The 20813-nt window shown below is 36.2% G+C and overlaps 1 protein-coding gene across 8 annotated transcripts in view; it reads right to left on the bottom strand.

Annotated features, from left to right (window-relative positions):
- Nucleotides 1-20813, bottom strand: part of MARCHF7 (membrane associated ring-CH-type finger 7) — a 42242-nt gene that overhangs the window by 9306 nt on the left and 12123 nt on the right. For 4 of the 8 annotated variants that reach the window (XM_028141140.2, XM_028141141.2, XM_054722929.1 and 1 more), the window contains exons 2-6: nucleotides 18245-18409; nucleotides 13992-14187; nucleotides 12290-12454; nucleotides 9521-10610; nucleotides 6395-6564 (exon numbers count right to left, since the gene is read on the bottom strand). In XM_028141140.2, coding sequence (XP_027996941.2) covers nucleotides 6395-6564; nucleotides 9521-10610; nucleotides 12290-12454; nucleotides 13992-14187; nucleotides 18245-18397 — 1774 coding nt within the window. In that variant the 5' untranslated portion in view covers nucleotides 18398-18409. Of the gene's footprint in view, nucleotides 1-6394; nucleotides 6565-9520; nucleotides 10611-12289; nucleotides 12455-13991; nucleotides 14188-18244; nucleotides 18410-20813 lie in introns of those variants that run through there. The other 4 variants (XM_054722932.1, XM_054722930.1, XM_054722931.1 and 1 more) reach the window with 2 other exon arrangements.

The following is a 20813-nucleotide window of genomic DNA, read 5'->3' as shown; positions in this document are numbered from 1 at the left end:
CTAATAATCTTATATACCCCATTTGGGTATTTACCATGTGCCCAGTACTGAGAGGAACTATTTATAAACTTCATCTCATGTGACCTTCACAATAATCCTACAAGGAAAGTATTACTCAATTATAGTTATGATGGAACTTAAGACCCGCCTCAAACCTTCTTAATAACTTTTAGGAGTGGATCTAAGGCATCCGTATTTTATAAAATTTCAATGGATACCTTTGATCAGTAGCCAGGATAGAGAACCAATATTAAGAAAACTTACTCAAGATCCTATAGTTAAGTGTTGGAGCCATTACTCCAATCTAGGTTCATCTAACTTACAACACTAACGATCTCATTGCAAATGTATTAGAAAGTGAGTCACGTTGTTTTTCATTTTGGGACTAGTTAACATTTCTAGGCCTTTACTAAGAGCCAAGAACCATGCTGAGCACTCATTTAATCTTAGTAACACTCCAGCACAGTGATTAATAAAGCCTATGAGGCTGTCATAACACCATACAGCCAAGAAGAGGCTATAGATGAAATGGCCCATCCTTTGGGATCAGGCTAGGTTAAAAGAAAAAATAAGACCCCCACCCCAAGAAGACATTTGCTACCAGGCTTTAGGAAAAATGTTTTCTAGTAGTCTCATAATCTCCAGCTTCAACAGGTTACCTGAATCCTCCAGCAGATTATTAAAATTAAAGCTATCATACGTCAAAACCTATTTGCCTATGTCTCCAAAGTATCACTATCAGACCTTCAATCGCACACAATTACGTATATTTATTAATCTGGCCTAATTTCTCATCTTTCTCACCCTACTAGTCACTTCACTATGTGCTCTGGTACTCATGGTACATGTATCTATCTCACTTGTGAATTTACCAGAGGTACTCATGGTAAATTCTTCTAATAACTAATCTCTTTTTGAATAATCTATTCAACTCCATGACTGAACCAGTGCCCCCTGCCTCTTCTGTACCTTTTTTCTACCTCACAACCGTCTTCTACCTCAAAACCAGGAAATTGGACAAGAGACCCGCAACACCTATTGCTGTTCTGAACCTCCAAGTCCCTCCTCATTCATTAACTGTAGAGAGCGCCTGGCAAAGGTCCCTGAGCTGATTGTCATCTGAATCCATCGGTGCCTGGCAGAGCCATGCCCTGGAAACATACCTTGCCAGAGGCAGGTGTGTTGTCAGCCTGACCTTCAGCTCAGGTGCCAGGGGGTGAGTTTCATCATCTAAATCCAGCCAAGCACCAGGAACAAACACGATTATCTGGGCTCACCCAGAAGTGACAATTACAAAGAAACCACAAGAATGCACATAATCTCCTTTGTTTTAGGCTTTAGTAAAACTTCCTGGTATTTTGCTGTATAAAATAAATATGCTATATTGGCTCTGAGTCACTGTCTCTCCATCAGAGGACAGCTGTCCCACCCGGCCTCAGCTTTTTCCTTCTATCTCTGTGTCTGTCTCTTTCTTTCTTTTTCTCAATCCTCAGCTGCCCCTACTCAGGAACCAGACAGCTGGACAGGGAAAAGAGAGAAATATTTATAATTAATGATTTGAACACCTGCCTCTCTCTCTTCTTTACCAACTTATACCTGGCTATTTCAACATCCACGTAGACCAGGCGTCCTCAAACTACGGCCCGCGGGCCACATGCAGGTGTTTTTGCCGTTTTGTTTTTTTACTTCAAAATAAGATATGTGCAGTGTGCATAGGAATTTGTTCAGTTTTTTTAAAAACTATAGTCCGGCCCTCCCACGGTCTGAGACAGTGAACTGGCCCCCCTGTTTAAAAAGTTTGAGGACCCCTGGTAGACCATTTACTTCTGACTCTGACTTCCTCAACATCCTTGCTTCCAATATTACTTTTCCCCACCACAACTACCAACTGTATGGTCATACCCTTGGCCCTGTCATCACAGTTTATTGCACTAACCCTAAATTTCTATTTTAACTATCCTTTCCTCCTGTGTATCTACAATTTCTCATAATTCTAACTCACCTAATCTGGCAATTCTCTTCAATGGCAATGAGACTGACCCTACCATTTTCTCACTATCCAATTTCTGATGTACTTATTCCCTCCTGATTTTAATTACCATAAACACAATTATGGCCTTACAAATACCCTTGCCTTCACCATATTTGTTGGTAAAGATCCCAACCCTGTCCTGGCTGCTGTGGCTCAGTTGGTTAGAAGTTGTCCCAAACACCAAAAGGTCACCAGTTCAATTCTTGGCAGGGCATTCCCAGGAGGCAGTCAGCTGATCGATGTTTCTCTCCCTCACCCTTCCTCTCTAAAAACATATTTAAAAAGAAAAAAGATCCCAACCCCACTGAACTCAAATCTGTGGCTGTAGCCAGGCATCTAAAAACTGCTTCTAAATATAACATGTTCATGGGTTGGTAGAATCGACATCATTAAAATGTCCATACTACCCAAAGCAATCTATCTATTCAATGCAATCCCTATTAAAATACCAATGGCAAATTTCACAGATCTAGATCAAACACTCCAAAAATTCATATACAGAACCCCCCCTCCAAAAAAGACCCTAAATAGCCACAGCAAACCTTGAGAAAAAATAAAATTGCAGGGATCACAATAACAGATATCAAGCTATATCGCAAAGCCACAGTACTCAAAACAACCTGGTACTGGCACAAGAACAGGCATATAGATCACTGGAACAGAATAAAGACCCCAGAACTCAACCTAAGCCATTATGCTCAATTAATTGCTCAATTAATATTTGACTAAGGAGGCAAGAGCATATAATGGAGTAAACAGACACTTCAATAAATGGTGTTGGGAAAATTGAACAGAAACATGCAAAATAATGAAAATAGACCATCAATTTAGACCATATACTAGAATAAACTAAAAATGGACAGAAGGCTTAAATCTAAGTAGTGAAACCATAAAAATCTTAGAAGAAACCATAGGCAGCAACACTATGTTTGCTGATACATCTCCTAGGGTAAGGGAAACTAAGGAGAAAATAAACAAATGGGCCCAGCCATTGTGGCTCAGTGGTTGAGCACTGATCTATGAACCAGAAGGTCATGGTTTGATTCCTAGTCAGGGCATAAGCCTGGGTTGCGGGCTTGATCCCCAGTGTGGGGCATGCAGGGGCAGCCAATCATTGATTCCCTCACATCACTGATGTTTCTATCTCTTTCTCTCTCCCTTCCTCTCTGAAATCAATTTTTAAAATATATTAAAAAAATAAATAAATGGGACTACATCAAAATAGAGAGCTCCTTTCTGCACAAGAAACCATCAACAAAATGGAAAGGGAACCCACTGCATGGAAAAACATATTTGCCGACACAAGACACTGGGGGGTGGGGTGGGATGAGGGCATGCGACAGGGGATAGGGAAGGCTGGGGAAAGGTCAATGGGGGGAAAAAAAGGAGATATATGTACTACTATTTGTAATACTTTAAACAATAAAATTAAAAACAAAAGAAAAACATATTTGCCAATGATACATCTGATAAGGGGTTAATTTCCAAAATATATAAAGAACTCATACAACTTTACAAAAGGAAGACAAGCAAACCAATTAAAAATGGGCAAAGAACCTAAGTAGATACCTCTCCAAAGTGGACACGCAGATGACCAAGAGACATACGAAAAACATCACTAATTATCTAAGTCACTAATCATGAGAGATGCAAATTAAAATGCTAATAAGATATCACCTCACACCTGTTAGAATGGCTATCATCAACAAATCAACAAATGACAAGTGCTGGCAAAGATGTGGAGAAAAGGGAACCCTCACACACTGCTGGAGGGAATGCAGACTGGGACAGCCACTATAGAAAACAGTATGGAATTGCCTCAAAATATTAAAAATGGAACTTCCATTTGACCCAGTGATCCCACTGCTAGGAATATATCCTAAGAAACCAAAAACACCAATCAGAAAGAATGTATGCACCCCTATGTTCATAGGAGCATTAATTTATAATAGCTAAGATCTAGAAATAGCCCAAGTGGCCATCCGTAGATGAGTGGATAAAAAAGCTGTGGTACATTTACACCATGTAAAACTATGCAGCTGTAAAAAAAAAAAAAAAAGGATCTCTTACACCCTTTGAGACAACATGGAGGGACCTGGAGAGTACTGTGCTAAGTGAAATGAGCCAATCAGAGAAATATTAGTATCACATGATCTCACTGATATGGAATCTAATGAACAAAATAAACCAATGAAGAAAATAGATCCAGAGACATAGAAGCATGGAACAGACTGACAAATCTCGGAGGAAAGGCAGGGCTTATGGGTGGAGGGGAGAGATTAATTGGGGAATTTATATGCATATATTCATAGCTCATGGACACAGACAATTGTGTGGTGAAGGCCTGGAGGGGGCTGGTGCAGGCTGGAGTGTGTCAATGCGGAGTTGGGGGGGGGGGGAGGGAGACATCGGTAATACTTTCAATAATAAAGATAAATAAAGTAAAATAAATAACAATGGGAAAAGAATAAAATTACATGTATCTATCTCACTTGAGAAGCATATTCATGGTCACTGATTTTAATGAAGCTGACACTTCCTAAAAACACCTTAGAATGGTATTTTCCACACACATCAAAATCTCTAAAACTGTCCCCTAACCATCTGAAGACCTTACCTCCCCCTTAACTAAGAAAACAGAAGCAATTATATAGCAATCCAAGCATCTTCTCACCTAAACAACTGATCCTTCTAGCCTTCTTGTAATTTTTTTTAAATACCTTAATTAAAGGCTATTTGACTTGTGCCCTGGATCCCATCTTTCTCTCTCTCTCTCTCTCCTCAATCCCAATCTAATCATGCTTATGATCCCAGCACTCCAGAGACAAGCTACAAAGGACATTCAAGCCACCAAACCCAACTGTCATTTCTTTGTTCGTATCTCTTGGTAGTATATTTGACAGGGTTGATTATACCCTCCTTAAAACAACACTTCCTTTTCTTGGCTTGCACAACACTTACTTGTTAAGCTTTTTTTCTTTACTAGACTGAGTCCGCTCCTCAAATCTCTTCTGCTCCCACTAAACGTTTGGGTGTCCCAAGGCTCTGTCTTGGGCTAATTTCTTGGATATCTGCTCTTATTCTAAATGACCTAATTTAATCCCAATACTAAAAATATTACGTATGTGCTTATGATTCCCAAAATTGTAATTTCCAGTGCTAATATCCTGTGAAATATCCAGCTTGTCTAGCAAGCTGTCCAGTTGACATTTCCATCTGGTTAATAAGCAGTTCATAACATAGTATTTACAAAACAAAACTCTTGATTTCCTTTCCCAAATTTATTCAATTCCCAGTCTTCTTTATTTCAGCAAATGAACCTACCATTTACTTAGCAGCTCATGACAAAAATATGGGCTTCCTAATTGTTCTTTCTCCTTCACTCCACCATATCCAATCCACCAGCAAGTCTACCTCCAAAATACACACACACACACACACACACACACACACACACACACCCCTACCTATTTGTACCACCTCCATCACCAACTCTCTCTTATAAGACAGACTTCTGGTTAGTTGCCACAATAGACTACTAGTTGGCTTCTCTGCTGCTACTCTTGTCCCCCTAAAAGCCACCCTCCACATGGCAGCAAAAATAAAAGATCATTTCACTCCACTGCCCTTCAGTGGCTTCCCCTCATAATTAAGATAAAAATCTAACTTTAGACATTAGCTTCTGAAGTCTTAAATGAGCTAGCCTCTGCTAATCTCTCCTATTTCAACTGTATAACCCCTTTCCTTGCCCACTAATTATAGTCCAAACAAGCTTCATTCAGTTCTAAGTCATTGCCACTTTAAAATCTTTGCACTAGTTGTTCCCTCTGCTGGAATGCTCTTGCCCTCATTCTTGGATTAGCTGGCTCTTCTCTGTTCAGTTTAAATGTCATCACCTCAACAAGTCATTCCTTTAACATGCAATATTACCTCATAACACGCAATATTACCCCATAAGGCAAGTAACTCCTCTGGTTTGTTTACCACTCTATACCTCACCAATAGAACTGTGCCTGGTTTCACAACAGGCACTTACTCAAGAAACAAATTAGTCTCTACAGTAACATTATTTCTATACAACATTAGACAATAGCATTAGAAACAAATCTTTCAAAAGGATCTTACATGGTAAACTATGAAGTTGTCTATTGGGTAAATGGAATATAAAAAATAGTAGTATAAATTAAAGTTATGATATAAGACTAATGCGCTTTAATGTTTTTGCTTCAAAAAACGATCAAGACACTTTGGTAAGAATATAAAATTGACAATAAATTGTAACAATTTGCTAATTAATATGCAATCAAGCATACATCTCTTGGGAAAATTGTGAAAACAAAATACACAAAATTTAAATCTTACCAGAGTTAATTTTCGCCTGTAACCACTTTTTCATACACTCTTGATGGACATACTGCAAACTTCCTGTGCACTTGCATGGCTCTATTAGCAAGTTAGATGATGATGCAGCTGCCATCTGACAAATTCTACATAAGTCACCTTCTTCTTCTTCAGAGTCCTCTAAAAGGAGGCTGGAAAAAAAGGCAGATTTCCTTTTTTTCAAAGCTAATCCTGATCGGTCATTTCCAGTCATATATAATCCCAAACAGTATCTTTTTTAAAAAATATATATATATTTCTTTATTGATTTCAAAAAGGAGAGAGAGAGAGAGAGAGAGAGAGCGAAACATCAATGATGAGAAAGAATCATTGATAGGCTGCCTCCAGCACATCCCTACTGGGGATCAAGCCCACAACTCAGGCATGTGCCCTTGGCTGGAATCAAACCTGGGACCCTTCAGTCCGAAGGCCAATGCTCTATCCACTGAGCCAAACCAGCTAGGGCCCAAACAGTATCTTTTTTTTTGCTTCTACCCACTCTCTCTCTCTGATTAGGAAAAAACAGTAACAATAAACAGCAACCACCATGAAAAACCTTAACAATGAGAATTAAAATATACATTTTAAAGGTAAATAAAATAAACTATCCTATTACTTATCTTCAAATGATTTAAGTAATTTTGTCTTTGGTACTAGCTTAAGTTCCATATTTTTCAATCACTTTACAAGTATTCCTGAGAGATTTTCATTTCTGTAGTATCATAGACTACTTCAATCCCACCCCCGTCTAGCCCAAAACTTTTAAAACAACTTGAATGCCTTGAAGAAATACAGCCTAGTGACTTCCCATTTACATATTGTCAAAACAACAAAATAAGCTTTTTGTATTAAATTACAGAAAAATAGATTTTAAATTTCTCCATTTACCCCATCCCCAACAATGTTTTGTTATTAAATCTTCTTGGGTAGGCTTTTAAGTATGGAGCAGTTTTCATTAACCTATGTACTCTACTTAATAGACTGACATGTAGAATAATTTAAATGTAGAACAATATATAATAAGAAATTAATTTTTTGTTAAAATCCCTATTGGTTTAGTCCACTGCTAGCATAAAAGAGGTATTCAGTAAATTGATTATACTTAATGTTAAACTGTTACTGAAATAAAATCTGGATTATATTGGTTCACAATAAATTTAACAATACTAGTAGATGTGTGGAAAGAGGAATAGATATACAGCTGCTAGGTAACTTTCATGCCCTGGTTTAACCAGAGATACAACTTCAATTTTTGTTTTACCTTTAGATTTAACTTTCTACAGTTCATTGTTTTAATTATTCTTTACTTGGGAAATTTAATTTTTTCGCTCTTATTACAATAGCCTCCCACCCCCCAATATGCAGGGAGTACATTTCAATATCTCCAGTACCAAACCCTATATATATATTATGTTTTTCCTACACACACATCTAGAATAAAGTTTAATTTATAAATTAGGCACAATAAAAGATTAACAACTAATGAAACATAGTGATTATAACAATATACTGTAATAAAAGTAATATGAATGTGGTCTCTCTCTCAAAGTATCTTATTGTACTGTTTGTACAGGGTGGACAACTGGACAAAGGAATGAGCACATCATGAACAGGACAGAGCCAGGTGGAATAAGATTTCATCATGATACTCAGAAAAGCATACAACACAAAATTTATGAATTTGCTTACTTCTGGAATTTTCCATTTAATATTTTTAGAACACAGTTAACAAGTAACTAAAACCACAAAAAGTGAAACCGAAGGTAAGAGGGAACTACTATAATTTAAATGTAGTGTCTTAAAATCCTCATGAGCAAAAAAAATACAATAAAGGGTTACACACAGACACACAAACTCTATGGCAAAATAACCAACAAATTTTTAAATTTTTAATCTAACCAGAGAGGATGGTGCCAGCTTAATTTGTTTCCCTGGAAAACACTAAATTAACCTGCTGCTTACACCACTGCACTCAAATTAACCTAACGTGGGCACATGAAATATTTATAACTATTAGTTATAATAGCTGTAATAGTGGTAACTACATTCCTCAGTAGACAGCTTGCAATCAGAGGGAGCTGCTACAATAATGTTAAAACTAATACTATCAGGGCAGAGTAAATCTTTCTCCAAGAAAGGAAAAATCAGAAATTTTAAAAGCAGGAAGAGTCACATGGTACAATTGGTCCTTTTAAGGAAAAATGGAACATAGTAGCCCAATGTCCAACATCTCAGAAAGCATGTGAAGTTTCCTTTATTCCCAGAATTAGTTTTGAATGTATTTCTTCTTAAAAGTACAAAAAAAAATATCTTAAATGATAGTAAAAGCTATGTTCCCCCCAAATTACATTAACATTAGGCCTTTATGAACAAAAACAAACAAAACTCTATAACCTTAGCTTTACATAGTCTTTTCTTCCTATACATATATTTTACATGTACTACCCTATCCCATTTCATCATTAAAATTACTTTACTAGATGGAAAAACTAATATGACAAAATTAATAATCCAATTGGTTCTACAATCTCTGATCTTTCACCTTTCCACTTTCACCAGACATTTTTAAGCAAACTTCAACTGTATAAAAGATTAGTATAAAGATTCTTTAAAAGTCTGAAATTTAAACTGGTCTATCAAATGGTCACAATATATAAAAAATATTCAGTATATACTTGGGACTTCAAAAACAAAACTAAAAATGTGTAAATAATTTTATGTTTAAAAGATAAAATTGAGAATGACAAATAGTACATAAATCATCTTAGTAATCATCTTAATAATCCATGACCACTTGGGCCTCCTTACCAATCCAATTTAGCACTAGTCCATCAAGGACTAGTGTTAAAAGATTTTTATCTTTGTGTGCTTCTATATCCAAACCTGTTTAAAAATAATCTTTAGATTATTTCTTGATGTAGTAGACACCTTAGTGCCTACTTCCATTATTAATTCTCATCCATTTCATCTCTATCAACGCTCGTATCTTACTATAAATTTCAAGGGAACAAATTTTAGATATTGTTATAAGAAGCCTAAAATTTTACAAATACTTTTTTCTCTAATCTGCTCTTGCTTTATGGGCTTAAGACAGGTATTTAAATTTACCTCTCTTTTATTTTCTGCAGTTTTTCTGGATCTCTTGAAGGTGCATTTTTAGTTTTATCACTTTTTCCACCAGATGAACTCCAACCTGAAGGAATAATATCTACAGTGATCATGACATTGTCAGTCAAATTACTTCCAAGTGTTGGGGGGACTGCAAATCGAAACAAGGAACCAGGAAGGATCCCCGTCATTCCTGTGTTTCTTCCACTGCGAGCCGAATCTGACATGGAGCCACCTGTAGCAGCACTGCTGGATGCTGCAGGTGCTTGTGATCTGTTGGCAGCAGCCCCAAGGTGATCACTCTGTGCTTCCAGGTGAACCACTTCATTTGATTCTCTTCTAAAAATATGAGATCGAGATTGTGTATCAGAAGTGGATATCCTTGAAGATTCATCTCGTCCCTCTCGCCTTCTTCTAGAGAACAAAGGTGTGCATCTATTTCTAAGTGAGGAAGATAACCAAGGTCCTGTATTTCTACCTTCGGATTCTTGGTTAAAATTTTCTGAATCTGGCTCAGTGCTATGATTTTGAGATGACAAACCCCATCTTCGCCTAAGAAATCGAAATCCCTGAGAAGCTTCAGATGCCCTATTATCAAGAACGTCAGAAGTTGATGCTGCATTACGAGACTGTGAAGAAATTCTTGGAGAAACATATGAATTTTCAGAACTCAATGATCTTGTATTCAAGGATTCCTGACTAGACCTTCGTGAAAAAAAAGTAGATGACATACTAGAAGCTATACGTGACAGCAATCTCCTTGTCGTACGTCTACCTTCATTGTCAGAAGATTCTTGAAATGATCTTTGAGATGAACCAACCCTATCTGAATTGCTTATGGTTGAGGTTTCACCTCTATTTGAAATATAAGAAAATCCAGGCTGTGTATTGCTTTGGAGAGACTCCAATTCCCTTGGAGAAAAACTTGATCTTACAGAATTTCTACTAGAATCCCTAGAACACAGTACAGTCTGGCGTTCAGAAGGCATTTGGTGGTTTGTGGATGATGTATTCAGTTGTAAAGTGCTCATTGAGTTCTCTTTTGGTCTTGCTCCCTGTGAATATGAAGAAGGAACTCTGTCTTGAACATCTGTTTTTGAAAGAAAGGAAAAATAGGCAATTACATGAAAAAAATTGACTATTAATAAAACTTGCATTTATTAATGACTAATTACTGCCAAAATGAAACACTGGTTTGAAACTTAATAGTGCTGCATTATAACCACACAGCTTAACTATTATTACAGGGAAAAAACATAAATGTGCTTCTCTTTCTATACATTTGGTGAAATCCAGCACTTTTGTATCAAGTCATAATACTTTATACAGAATCTAAAAAGAAATGAGAGCTTATGAGAGGCAAACATCAATCTACCAACTTGATGAATGTAAAACAGCTGAATCTGTTGACCAGAAATTGATAGGGTAGAATATCTAACATTTAAATAAGGTATTTTAAATGTGCCAAATAATTCAATGTAAATGACTCTTGTAACAAATAAAAGCGTGAGGTGGCGGTAGGGTAGAAGGGATCAATGGGGGAAAATGGCGGACAAGTAATACTTTTAACAATAAAGATTTTTTTAAAAATAAAACAAACAAACAAAAAGCAAAATAACCCTAGGAGACAGTGTTTGGGAAATTTTCTTACTCTGCAGTAAGTATAAAGGCTATTTCATAGAAGTATTATCACCCTAGTAATTTTATGGCAAACCCTGCTAACAAGCTAAAAATGTCTCCATCCCCACCCCACCCCCCTCAATGTAACAGCAATGATTCTTATCCCTGGTTACTCATCTAAAATACCTTTGCTTTTTAATACTGGCTGGGAGCTATGAATCAGAATAGAGTCCTGACATCTAAGATTTTAAAAGTACACCATTGGTGGTTCTAAATTCCATAGGGATGAGATGAGGAAATCTATAGCATTCCTTTATAAAGAATGCTTACCCATACACCTAATTTAAAACCTAGATTACTAGTGTGCTAATACATGCAGCCTCAGGAAAAGAGAAACTGTTAAGGGATAAATCTATTCTATCCTGTACTTTTATATTCCCAATCTAGAAGCTACTGATACCATCTACTAAAGGTCATCCATTCAAAACCAAGCAAATAAAAAGATGTCCCCATTTGTCTTAAATAAGCAAAGATTTGCCCCAATACATTTACTTAAAATAAACTTAACCTTTAAAATCAAATGTATCTTCTACATAAATCAAGCTCCACTTTTGCCTGCTATATTTGTCTACTTCATCAGCACTTTTTGTCTTCAGTTACTTAATATTATTGTTTTATGGTATTTATGTTTGAAAAGCTCAAGCTTATGTGCACTGACAGTGTGGTTATTTCGACTAAATGAAAACAAAAGCACATTTGAGTTAAATTAAGGTAATTTTAAATTGCTTAAAATGGTGATTTCAAACTTTAGTTTAAAATTTTACTATACATAATTGGTTACTTATTACACTACATAAGGCAAATTATACTGGAATATACAAGGATTGTTTAGTATACTTTATGGCACATACATTCTTAAAAGAGCAAGTAAAAAATTTATCAGCACATAGAATCTGGGTATTCATGTACTTTTAAATTATTTACATTTTTAAAAACAAAACAACAAATAAGGTACTAGGAAACATTAAACTATTTTAAAACTTTCATAAGATTCACTTCATTTATTCTTTTGTACTGTAATTTAGTGATATAAAGAGGAAAATAACATTATCAGATTAAGTTATATGTAACAATACAGTTTATACATACATGATGAAGTTGCGAAATCACTACTTCGGTGACTATAATCCATAAGATTACTAATGGAGGAATCTGCTCTCCTTTCTAAATCTCTCCTCTCTCTCATTAAGTCACTTCCAAATGATCCAAGTACCACTGATGAAGATCTGGGAACTTGACTATGTCTCCAAGAATCTTTAAATAATCAAAGAAGTTTTAATTCAGAGAGAGCTTTTAAGGTTTCTAATGACAAAAAAAAATTTTCAGTATTATACAGGGAGGTTGTCATGTATTACAGAAATCCCCATAGTTACACAGTTGTAATCAGAAGTAAAATTTAGCAAAACAGCCTGACTGTTATGGCTCAGTGGTTCAGTGTCAACCAGGAGGTCACTGTTCCATTCCAGGTCAGGGCACATGCCTGGGTTGCAGGCTCGATCCCCAGTAGAGGGTGTGCAGGAGGCAGCAAGCAGATCAATGATTCTATCATCACTGATGTTTCCATCTATCCCTCTCCTTTCCTCTCTGAAATCAATCAAAATATATTAAAAATTTAGCAAAACATAAAATTATTCACTAAATGAACTCACTACTTACAAAATTATTTCCTATTAAAACACAGTCTTCTCTAACACTAAACTCTATCCTGCTCGAGTTTTGGCTTGATCCCCAGTAGGGGGCTTGCAGGAGGAAGCTGATTGTTATTTCTCTCACCTGGATGGTTCTATCCCTCTCCCTTCCTTTCTCTAAAAATCAATGAAAACATGTTTTAAAAATATATAAAGGAATCGCTTACACTAATTCAATTGGTAATACATATGCATTTTAAGAATTTTATATCCAATTGTGTCATCACAAGTTCTGCACCACCTTAAAACGATGTTAGGTATTGGATAGTATTTCATTTGAAGAGTATAAGTGAAGAGGGAGCCTCCTAACCTCTCAGCAAAAGATCTTTTCAATTTGTACAACAAATATGTCTGTGAGTACAAAATACCAAGCATAAAGCTTTACAGATAAGCCATCTAAATCCCAGAATGGTTAAGTGACTTGTACATCTAATCAGAGGGCTAGAATCATGGTTTTCTAATTACTACCAGAACTAGTAGAATACCACAAACTGTTTTTTAAATAAAGGATTTTTATATTTTCTAAACAATAAATATATACCACAATGTTTCTCATTTATAAAAGACTAGAGGCCCGGTGCATGAAATTCGTGCATGGGTAGAGTCCGTAGCAGCTGCCAGTCGCCAGCCGGGGCCTCCCTTCGTTCCGCACCACCCCCTGGTGGTCAGCACACGTCACAGCAAGCAATCGAACTCCCGGTCAGTCGAACTCCCGAGGGGACACTTTGCACATTAGGCTTTTATAGGTATAGAAGATAAGCTTTGAAAATATTTGTCTACTTCAGAAAAATTGGCTTTCCTAGTAACTTACCTCCTATAACAACAGAAGAATACACATCACTTTTACCAATTTGATCACCATACATTTTCGGCTATTCTAGTTAATTTCAATTCCAGCACTAACTTACTATTAAGGGAAGATGTTGGAAACTCCACTGGCTCTATTTGCCTAATATATACCAGGTCTCGGGAAAAGGGCTTTAGTCCAAAATACATATGGTGTAATTCTTACATAAATTTAATTCTTGGGGGGGCAATGGTAAGATATGTACACATATAATACCTTAATAAAAAAAAAATGGGAAAAAAAATTTAATTCTTACCTGATACTGCATTTAAACCATGTCCAACATTTCTTCCAGCTGAGGTAGATGTACAGTTTGTACAGGAAAGTTTAGGTCTTTTTGAATCATGATCCCGTAGCTGGTTTTGTGATCTTGAGCGTGCACCCTGAGTTATCTCAGATTCACTATACCATGTCGACTGAAATGGAGATGCAGCTGCTGACGCAGATGTAGACTGTTAAGTTTAAAAAAAAATTTTACAGGAACAAAATGCTTGCATTCGATATTAAATTTAATTGACAATATTGTAATACATTCCCAAGGACCAAATTTTTCTACCATGTATGTTTTTCATAATCTTTGTTCCCTTTTATCCACTGCCCCATTATTTTATACTGAAATTGTATATTGTTGAGTAATAAATCTTCTATGTAACTGTATATAAACATCTGGCTAGGAAATACTCAAAAGCAAAAACTTTATTCATTTTGTTTTCCTGGTTTAATATTTCAACCTTCTGAGGAACCTGTTTCCTATTCTTAGAGGTGGACAGAATGCCAATAAAGGCACTAATATATAAAACTGATTGTGAACACTCTACTATGAAAATAAAATTTTTCAATAAAAATTTATCCTGAATCTAATGCTCATTGTTAAGAATATAGTAACACACTATTAAACAGTATGTTTAACACGTTAAGCACCAAGCCTGTTTTGTCTTCTAGCCTGCAATATCCGATTTCACCAATATGCTGGCGGCACCAGTGACTGACCAGTCTGGACGGAAAGTATAGTGTCAGTCACTAGTGACTGACATGGTGCTTAATTTGCTAAAAACAACAACAACAAAAAAAAAACACCCTATTATCTGGAATCTCTTCATCAGTGAAGCAATAAGTAGATAAAAAAAAAAAGTGCATATTTGAAAACTCTTTGCTCAAGGTTTTTCTCTATTAACGTATAAACTGATGAACACAAAATAAAACAACCCAAAACTCAAGTTATTCACAATGTACAAACTATTTTACTTCTGTTCAATTCATTAAATGGTTAGGCAGTATACCTAACATAATGCCTAAAAAAAGAAAAGATTAGCTTATCTCCTTAAAAACGTAGGTTTAAATAAGAACATAATATTTTAACCTCAATTATAGAAATGGTCCTAAATTCATTGGAGACACTGAAGACTAAAATAAAAGTGAGTTCTAGGGAAAATAAAAATATTTTATAATAATTTCAATATGTATGTGGTAAATAGTTCATTTTATTAAAGAATCTTAAAAAAAGGAAAACAATGTTAAGTGTTACACTTCTTGACAAGGGTTAAAAATGGAATATAACACAAGCCTTATTTTTCTAATTATGCATGGACTACACAAATTGTTACTGAATAGTTTTTCTGCAAATAAATATGATTTTGGAAACTACTCAAGGAGGAAATACTATCCGATCAACTTCCTAGAAATATCCTCAGAACAGTGTAGAAGATGAAAAGGGTAGACTGGACAGAAGGCACAAGTTTCACTGTATTAGGTATATATATTTATAGTATGAATATTACATAACAACAGTCAATTATATCATTCACTGTCCCCTTTCAGACCAGAGTGCCACAGCATTGCTTCCTTTGAGAAATGGGTTATTTCTTTTCCTTATGAACAAAACACCTTATAAAGCTGATTGTTCTTCCCTGTGATCTCCCTGGCGCCCAGAACAAGAAAGAGTCCAAGTTTAACTTTAAAACACTTGCAGAGCTTATGAATGCCTATCAATCTTATAACCTTGACCCACTCTCATGGGTCATACATAAATTCATGTACTCACATGTATATACATATTTATTTCCATGGGAAGTACTCTTATAGTAGATAAGCATATACACACACACAAATTAATTCTTTTAATCCTTTAATTCTCTAGAAACATAACTATTTAAAAATATGCAATGGTATTAAGTACTATAATAGTTGATCTACAAATTAGAAAAGATGTCACTAACTGAAAAAAGCACCTAGAACCTCATAAAAAACCCTACTTTATTATTTCATATTAAAAGTAATCACTATCAACAAAGCAAAAAACAAAAATAATGGAAATAGCTGCTTAAATTAAATTACAGAAAACATAGAAAAGTAACATAAACAATTAGATATTCAGAGAATACTCCCAAATTTTTTACTATCAACAGTCTAATAGGAAATACAATTTCTATTTAAAATATCTAAAATTCTACTTACTGTTACCAAAGAGATGAGATGATCATAGTTTTCAACCATTTAAATTGTAACCAAAATTTAAAGATGGAGTAACAGAAATATCAACAAGATTAACAATAGAGGCAACACGGCTTTCAAATGGCCGAGAATCCAAATATATTTAGCAAATCAACTGTTCGAAACTTAGAACCTCCATTTCCCCATTTCCCCAAAGAAACAAAGCAACCCAAAAGTCTAATAGATTCTTAAGCTCAGGAACATATTTACTAATCATGTGATTTTCTAAGAAAAATCACTAATCTTTTCAGATTTTAGATCTTTATTTTATCAAATAAGTATGTGTCCTATATAAGTAAAACTAAAAGTCGAAAATATTCATGAAATATCAAACACTATATAAAAATAAGGTGTTTCCATATTATTTAATCCATAGTGTAACTGAAATTATAATAAAAAAATGTAGGAGCTAACATTTATGTAGTGTTTACCATGTGGCAGCTCTATTCTCATTCAATGTATTAATTCATTTAACTCTAACAACCCAATTGACTAAATAATATGGAAAATAAGATGTGAAGTTAACTTGCCCAAGTTCACATTGCTATGAGTGGAACAATACTCCAATCCAGGACATATAGTCTGGTTTCAGAGTCTTGTGTTTCTCACTAAGAGGCTGTATGAAAAATTAGACAAGCATCAGAAGACAAATTTCTATAAATACAGGGGAGGGGAGGAGGGAACAATTCTGTGCTCTTAGTAAGTAACATCATTTAACCTACAACATTTTTATAGAATACAAAGGATGTGATTCTGGGCCTCTGGCAAGTATATGCTTGTCTACCAACAAAATTAAAAAACAAAACAAAAACCCACAATATCAATTAACACTGAAAATGAGTCTAAGCAAATAGTTTATATAAAGTTTATGGCCAAAACCGGTTTAGCTCGGTGGATAGAGCGTCGGCCTGTGGACTGAAAGGTCCCAGGTTCGATTCCGGTCAAGGGCATGCACATTGGTTGCGGGCACATCCCCGGGGGATGTGCAGGAGGCAGCTGGTCGATGTTTCTCTCTCATCGATGTTTCTAGCTCTCTGTCCCTCTCCCTTCCTCTCTGTAGAAAATCAATAAAATATATTTAAAAAAAAAAAAAAAGATTTAAAGTTTATGAGTGTGTATTTAGATATGGACATTTTAGAAAAATTACTTCTTGTTTTCTCTAAATATTTTATAAAGTGCTTTTTATTATGTAGAAATATTTTCACAAGACTGTCATATACTATATCACATGATACATAAATATATAAAATACTTGACAGAAATTTTCACTAAAGGATTCTCTTAAGATTCAGTTACCAAAACATCAGACTCTAGCAAATCAAGTGTGATTTAATTCTGTTCAGACAATAATGCAATAAACTTAAATTTAAAAGATAAGATAAATTGCACTAAACTTACAAGTCATGCCATCTAAGATTTACAGGTTTATACAACTATGATGTTATAACCCTAATAAACCTTTCCAAAAACTGTCAGTCTGAAGGAAAATTAGTTACATTAAGAGTAGCACCTGTAGCTTTATATAGATTATGAATTAGTGCAGTCATTACTAGCCGTAAAAAAGTCCCAAAATTTGTCCATAATGCAAAAAAAACAAAAACACTTAACAATGATTATTCCACCACTGCCTTGTATACTCAGAGAAAAGTCAGATAAATGAATGTAACAAAGGATGCATTTCTAGTTCATTGACAGTCACCTACATTGATTAACTCAATTAAATGTATACTTAAATTCATACTTGCTTTTTTTAAGTAAAAATGTTTCCAAGTCTTGGAGAGTATGATCATTTTTAATAAGATCACAATCCCTCATTCAAAATTCTTAAGTCCAAGCAATTTGAAAACCATTAAGTTTTTGCTGCTTGTTATGAATGATCATTCATTTTGCTGCAGACATAAGTTCTGATGTCTCAAATTCAGCTGAGGGTATTCTAAACATATTCTACTACTTACCTAAAATCCAAGACACATGTGGCCCCAAGGATTCTGAAAGAGACTGTACATATTAAGAAGTTACCTGGTAATCAGAATCCAGTCTAAATGAAGAGTCTCTTGAGTGATAGGTATCATTCAAATTACTTCCTCTGTTTCCAGACATCATCCTAGCACTTAAAGAGCTGGGGGGTTGAACAGAAATTCTTCTTGGAATCCTTGAAGGTTTAGACTCCATTCTTAAGGTTTCCTATGAGGTACAAATTTAGATAAATTGCCTTTGGGAAAGCAAGCAGCTCAAATCAAGAATTACCCATGCAAATTAACTATACTCTAGTACAGTGATGGCGAACCTATGACACGCGTGTCAGCACTGACACGCGTAGCCATTTCTGATGACACGCGGCTGCATGCTGAGGATGAAACATTTGCTGCTCTTGAGGATGAAACATTTGCGAAATAATGTTTTTTCCTCAAAGTGACACACTTCCCGAGTTATGCTCAGTTTTTTGGCGAAGTGTGACACACCAAGCTCAAAAGGTTGCCCATCACTGCTCTAGTATGTAGGATGATAAATTATAAGACTATCATCATCCCACCCCTCTCCAAAGTCTATCAAAGGTTCCTTACTGTCCATAATATGAAGCACACATAATGAAAGTGAGATGAAGAACTGAGGTTTGTTGTTTCCAAAGCCTGGCCTCTTTTCCTTATTCAATTTTTTTTCTCCAGATAAAATCCTACACCAATTTGCTCTTGATTATCTTGCTATTCCTACCTATTATTAGTGTTCAATACTCTTACCATAAACATTAGCTATTAGCTTAACACAAAATGCTCTCACAGGTCTTTGTATGAGTCTGAAAAAGTCTACACAGTTCCCATTCAATTCCTGGATGAGGTCTTAAAACAAGCACTTTTCTTTTTGTGCCTCCACTTTATACATACCTCTATTAAAACACTAGAGGCCCGGTGCACGAAATTCGTGCAGCGCGGGAGGGGGGTACCCCCTCAGCCAGGACTGTGCCCTCTGGGGATGTCCGACTGCCAGTTTTGAACACCCCTCTCACAATCCGGGACATTACATGCACCAGTGATGATCCTTTCCATACAGGTGAAAAGCATCTTGTTTTATGAGCAGTTACATTATTTTGCCCTGATTATAAAAAGTAGTGCATAACATGATCCTTCTGAGGCAGTAGTACCATTCTTCCCATCTTATAGGTGGAAAAACTGAAGCAGAGAGAAGTTAATTGGCTTTGTCACACAATTATAAGTGTCAGAATCAGGGATGACCACAAAATGTGCAAGCCAGAGTCCATGCATGTCATCGTTGCATCATCCTGTTTTTTTTCAGTGTTAGAGTAGCCTTGCCAGGTTTTAATTTTTAAATCTAAGAGACTGTTCCCAATATATAGGGTAGGGTCCCTAGGCCTGGCCAGAGATCAGAGCCAATCTGTGGGGCAACTGGTGGGCAGGGCAATCGGGGGGCTCCCGCTGGCACCCACCTTGGCTAGAGGCCTGGCCCTGCCACCACTGGTCGTGCCTCCGTCTCAGGGGTGGGGGTGGGGGGGGGATGACGACGATGACGACAACGATGCTCCTGCATTGAGCGTCTGCCCCCTGGTGGTCAGTACACGTCATAGCGACTGGTCGTTTCACCGTTCGGTCAATTTACATATTAGGGTTTTAGTACCAGTATATAGGAACATACTACCTTATGCTATAGTAATTTGCTTTCCTGCCTATCGCCCCTTCTCAAAGTAAAATTTCTAGGTTTTCTTCACTAAACATTCCTCTTAACCTATGCCAAGAGACACCATAGCTACACCTGTTTTTTAACTAAATATAAATGAAATCATACAATATGTACTCTTTTATATCTGGTTTTATTTGCTCAACATTGTATTTGTGAGATTCATTCATGTTGTTTTATGCAGTTGTAAGTTCACTCCAAATGGTTTATACAGTATTCCAATACATACAATTTATTTGCCCATTCTACTGTGGATGGACACTGGATTATTTCCAGTTTTAAACTGTTACAATAATATTGTTATCAAGAGTACTTTTATAAATTAACAAACAAACATGTTTAAGTTTCCTAGGGAAAGGATTTACAATGAGGCCTCTAAATGACTGAGAAATGCCACCAGTCTCGAGAGTAGAAAGATAATAAAGACAAAAGTATAAATAAAAAGAAATCACAATAATCTCATAAACTTCTCCCAGTTACCAACTTTCAAGATCAAAAATTATTCCCTTACTAGAGACCCGGTGCACGAAATTCTTGCACTGGGGGGGGGGGGGGTGTGACTCTCAGCCCAGCCTGCACCCTCTCCAATCTGGGACATCCCTCTCACAATCCAGGACTACTGGCTCCGAACCGCTCGCCTGCCTGATTGCCCCTAAGTGCTTCTGCCTGCCAGCCTGATCACCCCCTAACCATGCTGCTGCCAGCCTGATCGACACCTAACTGCCCCTCTGCCAGCCCTATTGCCCCTAACTGCCCTCCCCTGCAGGCCTGGTACCCCCCAACTGATCTCCCCTGCTGGCCCAGTCACCCCTACTGCCCTCCCCTGCTGGTCTGGTCTGGATGCCCATAACTGCCCTCCCATACTAGCCATCTTGTGTGTTGGAATGATGGTCAATTT

Source organism: Eptesicus fuscus, chromosome 11 (genome assembly GCF_027574615.1).
Source record: "Eptesicus fuscus isolate TK198812 chromosome 11, DD_ASM_mEF_20220401, whole genome shotgun sequence".
Classification (NCBI taxonomy): domain Eukaryota; kingdom Metazoa; phylum Chordata; class Mammalia; order Chiroptera; family Vespertilionidae; genus Eptesicus; species Eptesicus fuscus.
The sequence above is the reverse complement of the archived record's forward strand: the minus strand, read 5'-3'. Positions and strand labels throughout refer to the sequence as shown.